This window comes from Oncorhynchus mykiss, chromosome 11 (genome assembly GCF_057628025.1).
Source record: "Oncorhynchus mykiss isolate SJ-2025 chromosome 11, ASM5762802v1, whole genome shotgun sequence".
Taxonomy (NCBI): domain Eukaryota; kingdom Metazoa; phylum Chordata; class Actinopteri; order Salmoniformes; family Salmonidae; genus Oncorhynchus; species Oncorhynchus mykiss.
Window position 1 is genome coordinate 34214180 of NC_143032.1, and position 17460 is coordinate 34231639.

General features: G+C 40.3%; 1 protein-coding gene across 1 annotated transcript in view; it reads left to right on the forward strand.

Moving 5' to 3' along the window:
* The window catches only part of LOC110535601 (disks large-associated protein 1), a 239260-nt gene that overhangs the window by 131943 nt on the left and 89857 nt on the right, over nucleotides 1-17460 (forward strand). Inside the window, exon 4 of the mRNA XM_036935331.2 lies at nucleotides 986-1203. Coding sequence (XP_036791226.1) covers nucleotides 986-1203 — 218 coding nt within the window. The remainder of the gene's footprint in view (nucleotides 1-985; nucleotides 1204-17460) is intronic.

Sequence of the window (17460 nt, forward strand, 5' to 3'; positions counted from 1 at the left end):
CACACACACACACACACACACACACACACACACACACACACACACACACACACACACTGACTCTCAGCCAGCCAAACACCTCCTAATGTGTCTCGGCTTTATTTGGCAGGGTGTTCTTTTAGGTTTTGTTTTAGTTTCTGTTACAGATGATGAGAGACGTTGGTGTAACACTGGCGTCATTCAAGTCCTCAACAGACCCTAGATGGTCTCTGCCTTCGCAGTTTTTGCTTGTGTGCCCCTGACGTCAAGGACGAGTTGTCTCCCTAGCTACCGGCCTGTTGAGCGATTCTCCTACCTTTGATTATTCAGACTCTTTGTCGCCATCCCAAATGGCACCCTATTCCATAGTGCACTACTTTGAGACGAGCGCATTATGGGCCTTGGTCGATAGTAGTGCACTATAGAGCGAATATGGTGCAGTTTGGGATGCATATCTCTCTCTGTATGTCTCCTCTCTCCCTTTCACCTCCGTGTTTCACCTCCCCTAAAAGCCACTCATATTGGAGACCAGCGCAGTGTTGGGGCGGGAACAAAAACTCCTTTGTTTTTCTCTCTCTCTTTCTTGTGGCAGCGGAGAGAGGGAGATGGCTTCTTTGCTTGCCTCTTCTTTTTTTTACACGTTCATGAGTGTGTGAAAAGCTCAACACAACCACTGCACAGACAGACAGGGTTGGAGAATTCAGAAGTTTCAGACCAAACAATTCACTCCTCAGTTTGATATGCGTCACTTGGAGGGAGCAGCACAACGGAGGGCCTCTCGTCTCTACACCCTGATGGTATGGTTCTAATGCACCATATTCAGGTGAACATTAGCACTTAGTGGTGTGGCTTTAGCAGCTTGGTGTATATAGAGCCTTGTTTGGATGGTGACCTGAGGCTGGGCAAGCGGTCAGCCAGGGGTCCGAGAGCGGTCATAGTGTCTAGTCGGGTGTTTCATCGCTCTGACATAAGTTACCTCCCTGTTCTCACGGTCTCCGCCCCACAGGTACCCCAGGACGAGTGGAGTAGGGGGTTCTTGTCCGTGGGGAAAGACGAGGAGATCCCATGCAGGCGTATGCGCAGTGGCAGCTACATCAAGGCCATGGCGGAGGAAGACAGCGGCGACTCAGACTGCAGCCCCAAGCCCTCGCCCAAGGTGCAGGCGCGCCGGGCAAGCTATCTGAAGGCCACACAGCCATCGCTCACCGAGATGACCACCCTCAAGTGAGTAGACATGTAGACTGAAAGACGCTTCTGTAAATTCAACAATAAAACACAGTAGAATGCACAGTAAAATACTTTAAATGTGTTTTACAGAATTAATTATGGTGCATTGTGGGGAAATGTTGTGGATGTGGAAAGAGCCTCTGGCTCATTAACATCTTTTAAGGTGTGCCTTGTAAAAGGATCCGTTTGTCGCACCCCTGAGTGAGAATGCTGCACCCCCACAGAAAACACTACACTCAATTTTGTGAATTCTACAAACCTTGTCCTGAAAATCTATAGTAATTTACTGGACATTTGATTCCAGTAAATTACTGTAATTCAGAATACAGTGCCATAATACATTTTTGGCACACTAAACAAGCATTATTGGGTGTATATTTGGGCATTGGAATCATTAACATATTTTTAGGTGTGTCAGGCGTGTGCGTACTTGCGGTGAAGTCAGGTGCAGGAGAGCAGAGAATTGTGAAGAGGTACACACTTTATTACGGCAGGAGAGATATACAGAGTCAAAAACCTCCTCCAGCCAACAAGGCAAAGTGTATAGTGCGCACAATAGTCACGCAACATAAATGTTTAACAATACAAATAATCTTAGTGAAAATACATGGAAAATAACAAACGCTTAGCCTAGTGCGTACAACACTTAACACACAAATAATTTCACACAAAGACATGAGGGGGAACAGAGGAATAAATACAGGTAGTGTGATTGGGGAATGTAAACCAGGTGTGAATGGAACAAGACAAAACAAATGGATAATAGAAAAATGGAGCGGCGATGGCTAGAAAGCCGTGACAAGGTGTGTCTTATAAGAGGCTAAATTTGTTGCACCTGTTAGTGAAAATGCTATACAAATTTCACTGATATGTGGTAGTGGCTCCCGGATAATTACATTTACAGTGCCTTCGGAGAGCATTCAGACCCCTTGACTTTTTCCACATTTTGTTACCTTATTCGAAAATGAACAACTAAAAAAATCCTCAGAAACCGACAAACAATACCCTATAATGACAAAGCAAAAACTGTTTTTAGAATTTTTGCAAATTTATAAAAAAAATTACAATAGAAATACCTTATTTAGACAAGTATTCAGACCCTTTGCTATGAAACTCGAAATGAGCTCAGGTGCATCCTGTTTCCATTGATCATCCTTGAGATGTTTCTATAACTTAATTGGAGTCCACATGTGGTAAATTGAAGTGATTGGACATGTCTACATAAGATCCCACAGTTTACAGTGCATGTCAGAGCTTAAACGAAGCCATGAGGTCGAAGGAATTGTCCGTAGAGATCTGAGACAGGATTGTAAAAAGGCACAGTGGGGAAGGGTACCAAAGAATATCTGCAGCATTGAAGGTCCTCAAGAACACAGTGGCCTCCTTCATTTTTAAATGGAAGAAGTTGGGAACCACCAAGACTTTTTCTAGAGCTGGCCGCCCGGCCAAACTGAGCAATTGGGGGAAAAAGGCCTTGGTCCAGGAGGTGACCAAGAACCCAATGGTTAGTCTGAAAGAGCTCTAGAATTCCTCTATGGCCAGACGGAAGCCACTCCTCAGTAAAAGCCACATGGCAGCTTGCTTGCAATTTGCCAAAAGGCACCTAAAGATTCTCATACCATGAGAAACAAGATTCTCTGATCTGATGAAACCAAGATTGAACTCTTTGACTTGAATGACAAGCGTCACTTCTAGAGGAAACCTGGCACCATCCCTATGGTGAAGCATGGTGGTGGCAGCATCATGCTGTGGGGATGTTTTTCAGTGGCAGGGGTGAAGGTTCACCTTCCAACAGGACAACGACCCTAAGCACACAAGCCAAGTTTCTTCGGGACAAGTTTCTGAATGTCCTTGAGTGGCCCAGTCAAAGCCCGGACTTGAACCCGATTGAACATCTCTGGAGAGACTTGACAGAGCCTGAGAGGATCTGCAGAGAAGAATGGGAGAAACTCCTGAATACAGGTGTGCCAAGCTTGTAGCGTCATACTTAAGAACACCGAGGCTGTAATCGCTGCCAAAAGTGCTTCAACAAAATACTGAGTAAAGGGTCTGAATACTTCTGTAAATGTGATATTTCAGTTTGACATTTTTTATAAATTAGCAAAAAAATATATATATATATGTTTTTGCTTTGTCATTATGGGGTACTGTGTGTAGATTGATGAGCGGACAAACAACAATTTAATCCATTTTAGAATAAGGCTGTAACCTAACAAAATTTGGAAAAAGTCAAGGGGTCTAAATACTTTCCGAAGGCACTCTCACATAGGTGACAGATCAGAGTGGCAGCAAGTCTCAAACCTTTAATGGTCGAGTGGCTAGCCATATCCTTTTAATTTGATTTATTTCACCTTTATTTAACCAGGTAGGCCAGTTGAGAACAAGTTTTCATTTACAACTGCGACCTGGCCAAGATAAAGCACAGCAGTGCGACAAAAACAACAACACATGGGAGAAACAAACGTACAGTCAATAACACAATAGAAAAATCTGTATACTGTACAGTATGTGCAAATGAAGTAAGGAGGTAAGGCAATAAATAGGCCAACAGTGGCAAAGTAATTACAATTTAGAAATTTACACTGGAGTGATATATGTGCAGATGAGGATGTGCAAGTGGAAATACTGGTGTGCAAAACAGCAGAAAAACAAAGACAAATATGGGTTTGAGGTAGGTAGTTGGTTGGATGGGCTATTAACAGATGGGCTGTGTACAGCTGCAGCGATCGGTGAGGTGCTCTGACAAGATGACGCTTAAAGTTAGTGAGGGAGATATGTCTCCAACTTCAGTGATTTTTTGCAATTCGTTCCAGTCATTGGCAGCAGAGAACTAGAAGGAAAGGAGGCCAAAACAGGCCACTGGATGACCAGTGAATTAAACCTGCTGGAGCGCGTGCTACGAGTGGGTGTTGCTATGGTGACCAGTGAGCAGAGATAAGGCGTACCTTTACCTAGCAAAGACTTATAGATGACCTGGAGCCACAAATTTGGCCACGAATATGTAGTGATGACCAGCCAACGAGAGCATACAGGTCAAAGTGGTGGGTAGTATTTGGGGCTTTGGTTACAAAACGGATCGCACTGTGATAGACTACATCCAATTTGTAGAGTGTTGGAGGTTATTTCGTAAATGACATCGCCAAAGTCAAGGATTGGTAGGATAGTCAGTTTATTGAGGGTATATTTAGCAGTATGAGTGAAGGAGGCTTTGTTGCGGAATAGGAAAATATGTAGTCACAGTTAGTTTAGAAGCCTTTGTTAAGACCTAAATTGCAACTGATATAAAACACCACATTTCAGTTGGTATGCTGTAATACATAATTACATATTCATTATTAGCAATTGATTAATATTTCAATACAATTTAACAATTGCATTGCTGTTTCGGTGTATTTAAATGCTTAATGCAGCATACTGTAAATGATGGTGTATTGTAGTGATGGGGAAACTAAGCTTCCTGAAGCATTGAGGCTTTCCAGACAATTGTATCAAATAAATGGGTTAATTACTCAAGGCTTTGATCAACACATTGCACACTAGTGGCACCTGCTGGTCAAAGGAATGTAGAACAGACACATTATTATAGATGACGTCCCACACGCTATAGCGCGTGTACAGAGTAGCCTTTTTGTGTTCTATCAAAACCAATATTGAATCAATCAGGTGGTTGTTCGACGAAACAAAACTTCAGACATCTATGTCCATTTGATCTGTTTTGTTGTGTGATTATGGCCAGTTTGGAAGCTTTTATTTAGGCTTCCACAAGTGCAAGTCATATAAAACACCAAGTATTCATTGATATGCTGTAATATACAGTACAATTGCCTAGCAGCCATTACAGTAAAATATTGTTAAAATAACTTTCTTACAGTTTGTTAGTTACTTTTACAATATCGTACTGTGTTTTATTGCTTTGACATTATAACAATTTACAGGACACTTTCATCAAGTTACTATGAATTTCTCAGTAATGCATTGGCACTATCCAGAGATGGTCAGACATATCATAAGATATCTTGCTGTAATTACAATAATTTTTGAACACCAGTTTGTCTTTAACTAGAACAACATTTTTAGTAATGGTTAGCGAATCTTTTTTACTTGCTATGACAGTGATTTTATTTTTTTTTAAACCTTGGTTTATAAACTGTAAGTTGCCAACTACAAGAGGGCCCACTAGATGACAAATGTAAATGTGAAAATGAAAACTTGCAAAGAACACTGGGTAATATGTTACTGGGTAATTACAATAATATGCTCTAATTGTAATTTGTGCTGTAAATTTGATCACAGTAAAATATTTGCTACTGTGGAATGAATTACAGTAACTTACTGGCCAAATGCTGCCAGTAAGTTACTGTAAATTTGACAGCAAATGTTTTATAGTGTACCAGGGAAATAATGTTGTGTGTGTGTACGCGTGTGTACACGTGTACATTTGTTTGCGTGTTTACAGTCCATGCAAATGCATTCATGGCTGTCTATCTGTTTACATTAAGTTTACATTATTTTGTGTGTGTGTGTGTGTGGTAGGGGAGATGATGGGTGGATACTTTGTGGTTGGAGCAGGTGATTCAAAGCGGTTGCCTCATACAGCATAGTGCCTACGTCCTAAGTGGCACATTCCCTAGTGCAGTACTTTTGGCCAGAGCCCTATGGGCACTAAATATGGAATAGGGTGTCATTTGGGACACAACCAGTATATGAAATATGTTTGTTAGTATTCATGGTATTAAGAATACGCACATCCTTGCTTCAGGTACTGAGCTACAGGCAGTTTGTAACGGCTCTCGTTTGTTGAATGTAGAGTGGACCAAGACGCAGCGCGGAAAGTGTTCATGATTTTAATATTCAAAAACACTCAAACAAAATAACAAACTTGAAAATGAAAGCGAACAGTTCTGCCAGGCAAAAAACACTAAATAGAAAACAAGATCCCACAAAACCCAAAAGGAAAATGACAACTTATATATGATCCCCAATCAGAGACAACGATAGACAGCTGCCTCTGATTGGGAACCACACTTGGCCAAAAACAAAGAAATAGAAAACATAGACTTTCCCACCCGAGTCACACCCTGATTTAACCAAACATAGAGAATAATAGGGATCTCTAAGGTCAGGGCGTGACACAGTTAGATTTGGGTATGTCATTTTAGGCGAAAATTGATGGCAGATGGCAAACCAGATGGCACCATTTTCTTGTTTTTTAAATTTACAGAAAGCCAGGGGCACACTACAACACTCAGATATAATTTACAAATGAAGCATGTGAGTTTAGTGATTCAGGCAGATTAGAGGCAGTACGGATGACCAGGGATGTTCGGTTGTTAAGTGCATGAATTTGACTATTTTCCTGTCCTGTTAAGCATTGAACATGTAACAAGTACTTTTAGGTGTCACAGAAAAATGTATGGAGTAAAAAGTACATTATTTTCTTCACAAATGTAGTGAAGTAAAATAAGTCAAAAATATAAATAGTAAAGTAAATGACAGATACCCCCAAAAACTACTTAAGTAGTACTTTCAAGTATTTTTACTTAAGTACTTTACACCACTGCTTCACTGTACGTGTTCATGAAAAATTCAACAGTATAGAGAAACATCTGAAAGGAATCATGTAGCTGCTGCATTTACAAGATAAACACAGAAAAGTTGCTCACACAGACACAGGACCACCCATCCTATTAAGTAGACAAGAGATTGTCAATTAAAGCATTTTACAATGATGTTATCTTGATTATGTACTTCATTTTCATGCATTTCATGTCTCGTATCTTTCCCAACACTGCCTACATCTGTTGAGGGCACATATTCTGACATCACAAGATCCCCTAGTTTGTAGTCTCGGCACAGAAGCAACACGTCTGTCAGTGGTGGCTGGTGGCACTAAATCGGAGGACGGGCTCATATTGAATGGAACAGTATCATGCTTGGTACCAGTCCATTTGTTTGGTACCAGTCCATTTCAATCAGTACTATGGGAGGTAATGGTGTCTGTCCATTATCTCCCATTTAACAGTCTGGTGAGCTCATTACTACTACTACGGACGTATACGTGCTTGCGTGTGTGTTCACTCGCTATAAAACACCACAGTGATACACACGTATAGCCTATAGAAGAAAAACAGTGTTTGTTATCTCTCCCACTGAAGTCAGTGAATAATGAAGTCTGTAATAAACAAGTTTCTATGAGGTGAATATCAATGAATCTCTCTCTGGATGCTCAGTCATCATTACGGAGAGAGCTGAGCACTGTGCCATGCCAATTATGTAACGGTGGTGCAACACAGGGGCAGGTTAATGACTAGGCCCATACACGTGCACACACACACCAAATTACTTTAAAGCTAGAATCCTTAATTGAAACAATAACAATACGAAACCCCACCTCTGTTTCGGTAAATAGCTGTGGGATGGGCCTGTAGAAATGCTGGAGAAATGTAACCACTTAAATTCATAGACAGAGCTATGGATGGCAAAGACTGACCATCCATTATATACAAAATAGAGTTTTAATCATGTTTTGAGGATATACAGTATATGTTTACATTTACTTTGTTTACAAACATTGGAGTAAAACAACCTTATATTTTGGGTTCTGATGAGGTATGAAAGTTAAACTAAGCTCACAAGGTATTCATATATAAGTCCAAAAAATGGATGTGGCAACTATGGATTTTAGCATTAGTAGTCTTGGGGACTTCCATCAACTCCTGATAGGACATCACAATACAAACAGAAAGGTAGCTAGCTATTGCTGTTGGGTGGAGAAAAGAGGGACACAGGGATTAGCTGTAAAGAGGGACACCGGGATTGGCTGTTGTCTCAGTAACACTACATCCTATCGGGTGATGGTAAAAGCTCCTTTCAGAATATCTAATATAATGTTTGCGTTGCAAGCCGACAACATTGCAGACATTGCATTGCATCACTCAACGGTTGTGTGCCACGTCATCAGATTGATATATCACAGAATGTAGTTGGCTGATATTTTAAACATCTGTCCAGGCGCTCTGATATCTGGTATAGGTCTGCAATGTAGTCAGCCTGGAATGCAACCATAATCTAGTGCACTACTTTTGATCAGAGCCCTACGGATCCTGGTCAAAAGGAGTGCACTAAATAGGGAATATGGTGCCATTTGCGACACAGACTCTTTATTCAGTTGATATGTTTACTTCCAACCAGAACACAATGTCAGTGTCTCCGTTTATTCAAACCCATAAATAAAACCAGTCTAAATTGTGAGGATTATTATTTTATAGCCAAAGAGAGAAAACAGATGTTTAGTGAAAAATAATGACATCCATTTTGACAACAACAAAAAACTCCCACTGCCTGTATTGTTTGAGTCAAACTAATTTGTTCCTGGCCTAGATTTCAAATGTCTTCATCAATTCTATTTTGACAGAAACAGACTAAATGAATGCGTTATATTAACAACATAAACTAATCACAGAGAGAAGGATTTATTTTTTCACATAAAGTGTGGAGACATCCAAACATATGATGCTGTAAAGTCTCAAAGTATCATTTTGCTTGTTTGCAACGTATGCTGTTTAAAAGGATGCTGTTTGTATGCTGTTTAAAAACATTGGGATGCTGGACACAAGCAGACATGATGAGTGCAATCAGAATGAGATAGTCGATGTATCAGCAGTGGGCACAGAAAATGACGTGTTTGACTGATTCAATCGGAGAGGACTTCACTTTATCCATATGAACGCACTGCTGCCGAAATTAGAGGAATTAAAAGTCCACGCTTCTAACACCCGGCTGCAGTAGTTGCTGGGAGTGAGACTTGGCTCGATGGGTCAATTGAGGACAATGAGGTTGAGCTACCGGATTATGGCATTCAGAGTTGACCGAAACCGAAACACTGGCGGTGTGTGTGTTTTTACTAGGAATGATGTGCATTTTAACCCTCGTTCAAATCTGATAATGGATGGTCTTGAGGTTGCATGGGTAGACATACTGATTCCTAAATGTCGTCCTAATACTTGTTGGTGTGTGCTATTGGTCTCCTAAGCAGAATCATTTATACGATTTACTTGAATCGATTGCTGAGATCAGAATGTATTTGCTGATAAGGAATATATTCTGCTCGGTGATTTTAATACAAATGTGCAGTTATCACCCAAGAAAAGTACACTAGTAAATGTCCTGTATAACTTGAATATGTTATTTGGACTGAAGCAACTGATTGTTTACCCAACCCGGGTGTGTATTGACAGTAAATCCACTTTGGATTTGATTATTGTATCAGACCAAGAGAACGTCTTTCAGTCAGGAGTCTTAAATATTGGTTTTACGGATCATATGGTAACCTATTGTACCTGTAAAAAATCCAAAATACTACTAGAGGCAGGTAATAACTACATGAAGGTATGGTCTATGAAAAAATACTCAAAGGAACGTTTTGTAGAAGTACTTTGAAAGTAATTCTGCTTTGAAAGTTAATAAACTTGTAAACTCACTTTTGAGAAAATGGCCTGTTTTGGTAATACTACTGGAGAGCCCTACTTTGTCTACACCCATTCAGCATCGTTCACACCCTCTTAAGCTTTAGCCCCACACAACTCTTTAAGGGTTGAGCAGAGCGTTCTGTACTAACAGCAGTCAAGCAACCAAGCTAACTTGCTAGCTACTTCCAGACATAAATGAGAGAACAGCTCACTGAACATTACTGGCCCTAGCAGAGCTGGTTAGGCTGTTATGTTATCCAGAGCGTTGTTGACTGCAAATGTGCTGTCAGATTGTCCGTTTGTAAATTCAGAGCGTTCAGAGCGCACACTGGACACTCTGGTTGAGGAGTAGGGTTGATCCGAACGTTCTGACCTCACAACAGCAGTCAAGCACCCAATCTAACTGGCTAACATTGGCTAGCTTGCTAGCTACTTCCAGACACATAATGAGAGAACAACCCACTGACCATTTACTCGCCCTACCAGAGCTGGTTAGGCTATTTTTATGTTATCCAGAGCATTGGTGACTGTAACTGTGCTTCTGGCAACAATTTAATTATGCTTTTTTGCCAACGTTTACCGGCCATATTCAACGGGTGTTGAGCGTTCGTAAATTCCTCAGTTATTCTGTGCTCTGGCACTTTCAGACGAGAGTGCTCTAAAATCAGAGAAGATGGCCAGGCTGAATTTACGAACACACCCGAAATGGTTACTTGCATAGTGGAGTCTTTTGTTAAGACTTGTAGGTAGCTAGCTAGCTAGGTAAACAATGAACCATAATCCAAACTCATGACATTACAGTAATCCCAATTCATGACGAACCAGGTTCAATGTTGGCTAGCTAACATTAGGCAATAGCTAGCCAAGCAAATGGCTCAGAGAGACAAATTCTAAGATCATACACGTAACGTTGGCTAGAGAGCCAGCCAGCTAACGTTAATGTCCATTGCTTGTGTCCATTGCTCGTGTTTCTTAGCCCAATCAAGTCTCTTCTTATTATTGGTGTCCTTTAGTAGTGGTTTCTTTGCAGCAATTCGACCATGAAGGCCGGATTCATGCAGTCTCCTCTGAACAGTTGATGTTGAGATGTGTCTGTTACTTGAACTCTGTGAAGCATTTTTTGGGCATAGGTAACTCTGGGTCTTACTTTCCTGTGGCGGTACTCATGAGAGCTAGTTTCATCATAGCGCTTGATGGTTTTTGCGACTGACTGACCTTCATGTCTTAAAGTAGTGATGGACTGTCGTTTGCTTATTTGAGCTGTTCTTGCCATAATATGGACTTGGTCTTTTACCAAATAGGGCTATTATTTTAATTTAAACTTTATTTAACGAGGCAAGTCACTGTATACGACCCCTACCTCATCACCACACAACTGATTGGCTCAAATGCATAAAGAAGGAAAGACATTGAACAAATTACCTTTTAACAAGGCACGCCTGTTTATTGAAATGCATTCCAGGTGACTACTTCATGAAGCTGGTTGAGAGAATGTGCAAAGCTGTCATCAAGGCAAAGGGTGGCTACTTTGAAGAATCTCAAATATAAAATATATTTAGATTTGTTTAACACTTTTTTGGTTACTTCATGATTCCATACGTATTATTTAATAGTTTTGATGTCTTCACCATTATTCTACAATGTTTTTGATTGTCTTATTGCCTGTTGGTCTACATATTTCATTATAGTGATTGTGTTCCCCATACTCTATATAATCTATATGTTTCTAGATATGTTTTGTGTATTTTATTTATTGAAGCAGGGCTCACCTGTAAAAGTATTGATTCAGGTCTCACCCCCTGTTAAAATAAAGGTTAAATAAAATAAGTAACAGTACACTTGAGTTCTAATTTAATTTGAAACATTCTCAATAGTGTTAGAGACTGACTCAGATGACCTCTGGGAGCCAACTCCAAAGAGACCACATTCAAGTCCTCCAAGTCCTCTAATTTGGCCCTTATCTTAAATAGTTCATTTCTGTGTTGGGAGGCATTGGATCAGCGTTCTCGCCACGATTCCTGTTAGTACCTTTGATGTAGGGAAGCTTATGATCCATCATGTATGACATTCCTGGGAGTTTGTAAACATTTTTTTTTATTACCATAGCATGTTGGTATGTTCTCTCTATAGTTAGTTATGTTATTGAATATGTATCAATTGACCAATTCGGATCGTTGGAGGCTACTTGGGTACATTTGGGCGAACTCGTGAGGGACACCTGGGAGACTTCATATTAAATATTATGTAGCTCACTCATTCTTGAACGTATCAGTCTGAAACTTTGCATACACACTGTTTCCCTGTTCTGGACCGCATATACATTTGAAAGATGATGCAAAATAAAAATAGAAAAAGTATGTTTTTGTTGTTGTTTGTTTGACCTTTTACCAGATCTATTGTGTTATATTCTCCGTCATTCATTTCACATCTCCACAAAAATTTCAATGTGTTCCATTTAAAATAATATCAAGAAATATCCATATCCTTGCTTCAGGGCCTGAGCCACAGGCAGTGAGATTTGGGTATGTCATTTTATGCGGATATTGAGATGAAGGGATTGTTTTTTGACGTTGAAATGTGAATTGAATATGGTTGATTTTTAAGGTTAGGGAAAAGTGCCGCGAATAGTGACACTTTTTAGGATGTCAATATAAATAAATGTATTTATGGTTGTTTGTAAGTTTGTCCTGCCTTTTAATCATTATACAGTGCCTTGGGAAAGTATTCGGCCCCCTTGAACTTTGCGACCTTTTGCCACATTTCAGGCTTCAAACATAAAGATATAAAACTGTATTTTTTTGTGAAGAATCAACAACAAGTGGGACACAATCATGAAGTGGAACGACATTTATTGGATATTTCAAACTTTTTTAACAAATCAAAAACTGAAAAATTGGGCGTGCAAAATTATTCAGCCCCCTTAAGTTAATACTTTGTAGCGCCACCTTTTGCTGCGATTACAGCTGTAAGTCGCTTGGGGTATGTCTCTATCAGTTTTGCACATCGTGAGATTGACATTTTTTCCCATTCCTCCTTGCAAAACAGCTCGAGCTCAGTGAGGTTGGATGGAGAGCATTTGTGAACAGCAGTTTTCAGTTCTTTCCACAGTTTCTCGATTGGATTCAGGTCTGGACTTTGACTTGGCCATTCTAACACCTGGATATGTTTATTTTTGAACCATTCCATTGTAGATTTTGCTTTATGTTTTGGATCATTGTCTTGTTGGAAGACAAATCTCCGTCCCAGTCTCAGGTCTTTTGCAGACTCCATCAGGTTTTCTTCCAGAATGGTCCTGTATTTGGCTCCATCCATCTTCCCATCAATTTTAACCATCTTCCCTGTCCCTGCTGAAGAAAAGCAGGCCCAAACCATGATGCTGCCACCACCATGTTTGACAGTGGGGATGGTGTGTTCAGCTGTGTTGCTTTTACGCCAAACATAACGTTTTGCATTGTTGCCAAAAAGTTCAATTTTGGTTTCATCTGACCAGAGCACCTTCTTCCACATGTTTGGTGTGTCTCCCAGGTGGCTTGTGGCAAACTTTAAACGACACTTTTTATGGATATCTTTAAGAAATTGCTTTCTTCTTGCCACTCTTCCATAAAGGCCAGATTTGTGCAATATACGACCGATTGTTGTCCTATGGACAGAGTCTCCCACCTCAGCTGTAGATCTCTGCAGTTCATCCAGAGTGATCATGAGCCTCTTGGCTGTATCTCTGATCAGTCTTCTCCTTGTATGAGCTGAAAGTTTAGAGGGACGGCCAGGTCTTGGTAGATTTGCAGCGGTCTGATACTCCTTCCATTTCAATATTATCGCTTGCACAGTGCTCCTTGGGATGTTTAAAGCTTGGGAAATCTTTTCGTATCCAAATCCGGCTTTAAACTTCTTCACAACAGTATCTCGGACCTGCCTGGTGTGTTCCTTGTTCTTCATGATGCTCTCTGCGCTTTTAACGGACCTCTGAGACTATCACAGTGCAGGTGCATTTATACGGAGACTTGATTGCACACAGGTGGATTGTATTTAACATCATTAGTCATTTAGGTCAACATTGGATCATTCAGAGATCCTCACTGAATTTCTGGAGAGAGTTTGCTGCACTGAAAGTAAAGGGGCTGAATAATTTTGCACGCACAATTTTTCAGTTTTTGATTTGTTAAAAAAGTTTGAAATATCCAATAAATGTCGTTCCACTTCATGATTGTGTCCCACTTGTTGTTGATTCTTCACCAAAAAATCCAGTTTTATATCTTTATGTTTGAAGCCTGAAATGTGGCAAAAGGTCGCAAAGTTCAAGGGGGCCGAATACTTTCGCAAGGCACTGTATGTGTCATTGTTTTTACCATCGAGGACCACTTTGCAAACAAGCGTTTCAATGAATACTTTTAAGTAATATCCTCTGCTCCACATTGTACATTTTGTTGTAGCATATGTATGTTACCCAAAATGAATTAAATTCAAAAAAGGACAGAAAGAGAAAAAGAGAGCGAGCGAGTAAGTGAGGCAGACAGAGGAGAGAGTGACGTACATAACACAGCTTGTAACTCTGTTATGGAGGATGAGACGGACACACACACACACACACACACACACACAGGCCTACTGAGTAGCATGTGTTCATTAAAAAATACCTGTTCCAATGGGCCTCTCCAGGATAACGCAACCCCCTTTGAAGTCATGTTGATTGCAGGCAGGCAGGCTCTGGCATTTGATTGGACACAATAAATATGTTCCTGATCGTAATCAGTGTCACAGGGGGTGATCAGTCGGTCAATGGACGGAGACTGTAGAGGGATAGAGGTCCTCCATACGTCCATTTAGATCAAGTTTTTTTGTCCCCTTTCTATTTCCTTCTTTCCCACTGCCTTTATGTCAACGCTTATTCCTCTTGCCCCACTCTCTCATCCCTTGTCTCACCCCCTTTATCCTCTCCTCTCCTGTTCCTCCCTTCCTCTGTCTCCAGCCCTCAGTGCACCAGTCCCTGTGTGCCACTCTTTTGCCCCACGTTCCATCCATCCAAGAATCAGTAACCACGTTGGATTCACTGTGGTAACCACACTCTGTTTTATTAAGGAGGGCATACATAATTAAGGAAGACTGGACCTGGAGGGAGAGAGTCACAGGAGAGAAGGAGGATGTGTGTGTACATGTGCGTGTGTGTGCGTGTGCGTGTGTTGCTTGTGCAATGATTGTATGCTGTTGAACTCGTATAATGTATCATAGAAAGACGGTAAGCTATTTACTTTTCATATGTTGTATAACACCAATACGTATGAATGGTGGAGTTGTATTTCTGGACCTACACACCACAGCAAATTCTACGGGTGTTAAATCTCCACTGAAAGAGTGGGGACCATATACACACTAGAACCAGTGTAAAGCGTTGGTCCCATGTTCCATGAGCTGAAATAAAAGCTGACATTTTCCAATGCACAAAAAAAAACATAAGTCTCTCAAATGTTGTGTACAAATTTGTTTACATCCCTGTTAGTGAGCATTTTTCCTTTGCCAAGATAATCCATCCACGCGACAGGTGTGGCATATCATGAAGCTGGTTAAACAGCATGATCATTACACAGGTGCACCTTGTACTGGGGACAATAAAAGGCCACTCTAAAATGTGCAGTTTTGTCACACAACACAATGCCACAGATATCTCAACTTTTGAGGGAGCATTCAATTGGCATGCTGACTACAGGAATGTCCACCAGGACTGTTGCCAGAGAATTTAATGTTAATTTCTCTACCATAAGCCGCCTCCATCGTCATTTTAGAGAATTTGGCAGTACGTCCAACCGGCCTCATAACTGCAGACCACATGTATGCCGTTGTGTGGGCGAGCAGTTTGCTGATGTCAACGTTGTGAACAGAGTGTCCCATGGTGGCAGTAAGGTTATGGTATATGGCCAGGCATAAGCTATGACAATGAACACAATTGCATTTTATCGATTGCAATTTGAAAGCACAAACATAACATGATGAGATCCTGAGGCCCATTGTTTTTAAGTTTCAGTATCTGTGGCCAACACATACATGTCTGCATTCCCAGTCATGTGAAATTGATGAACTGTAAATCAGTAAAAATCAATGGAATTGTTGCATGTTGCATGTTGCATTGATATTTGTTCAGTACATATTTAACACAACATATTTAACCCTACAGGGGCCTGAAACTCATACCTATCACTGTGAACCAAAAACACACCCATCATTATCATATTTCCCAGCATGCTCTATTGCAGGTAGATTTATTTTAATTGTTTCAATATCAATGCTACACAAATATAAATGACATACATTTTCTAAACTAATCCAATATGTTACTTGGATTTAATGCAACCATTGCTGAAATGGTTCCAGTTTACATACTTTAGGTAGTCTCATAATTGTTTTTCTGATCCTGGCTGTCATTCTGAATGCAGATTGTAGGTGATCTTTAAATTCTATATGTCAGATATCCCAACTGTGGCTGGATTCCAATAAGAGTTTATCATCACTTTACAAGCCAGCACAATGTGACTTGTGGACTGTTAATTATGAGATTCAGGTTAGCATATTAGTGTAAAACTAGGTTTCATGCCATTATTGTAAGATTATCACGCAATTACAAAAAAAGGCTTATACTTGTTCATAAATGGATTCAAACAGTTGCTTTGTGCCTTTAGTTATTGTTACATAATGCATAAGGTACCATCACAGTGAAACACCCAGTTATGTGGCAATATCATACCTCTACCATAGACCACTTAATAAACTGGTTCAACGCTTCCACTCACAGGTGGCCAAAAATAACTAACTGAAAGCCACGCTCCACTAAGCCATGTCTCTAGTATAATTATCCAGTGTGCCTTGCCTTTTAAAGTGAAATGTAGAGTTACCACCCATGAATGTATTTGTTAGTGACAGAAACATAGGTCTTGAATTCATTAATTTCTGTCCTGTTGCCTTCACCAAGTTAGTTCCTAGATGAATGTTATCATTCAAATTATATTTATGAAAATAAATGAGATTACCTCACAAGCTCTTATTCTGAGGCTAAGTGTAACCCTAATACAGTACCCTGCCAGTCTTGGTACAGGCCACGTCAGGCCTGCAAGTTAATTCCAGTAACTTTAGTAGTGATTAATAAATTGGCTGTGAACTGTCTTGTGGAAGTTTTAAATTGACACAATACCTGTTAGCATAGGTGTCAGCTAGAGATGATGTGCAGGAGCTTCCAGGGATTTGTAGTTTTGCACTATGTATACTTTGACTGTAATTAGCATTTTTGAATCTGAGAGTAAATAGATCAGAATATAGTGATGAAAGTCTTGTCCAAGATAGATTTACATTTGTTACCAAAACATCACACCAGGAAAAGCCTACACAAAACACAGCCATTATTTGATGTCCTTCTAACATTTCCTATTTATGAGTACTATGATACCGCCACTGTGGGGCTCTATACCACATGTACATACGAATATAATTTTTCAATTACGAGCCTAGTTGGTTTAGCCACGGAAAAATACAGAAACCTTCCTGCTAGCCAGGATTGGCTGAGATATTGGATAGGCTGGAAATGCTGAGAGATGAGTTTGGATTGGTCTGCCATGTAGCATGGTTCTGTCTATAACATAAGCTGCTCAGTATGTGTGGATAATCATTTTCACCACATCTTTTTTTGAAAGATATTATGAAGAATGTAAAAAGTGTTGCTACTGCTCTCAACATTGCTGCCCTGAAGTGAATAGCGCTATCGACAAAGATCAGTGGGGGAAAGATGTGATGGACTACTTTCTGG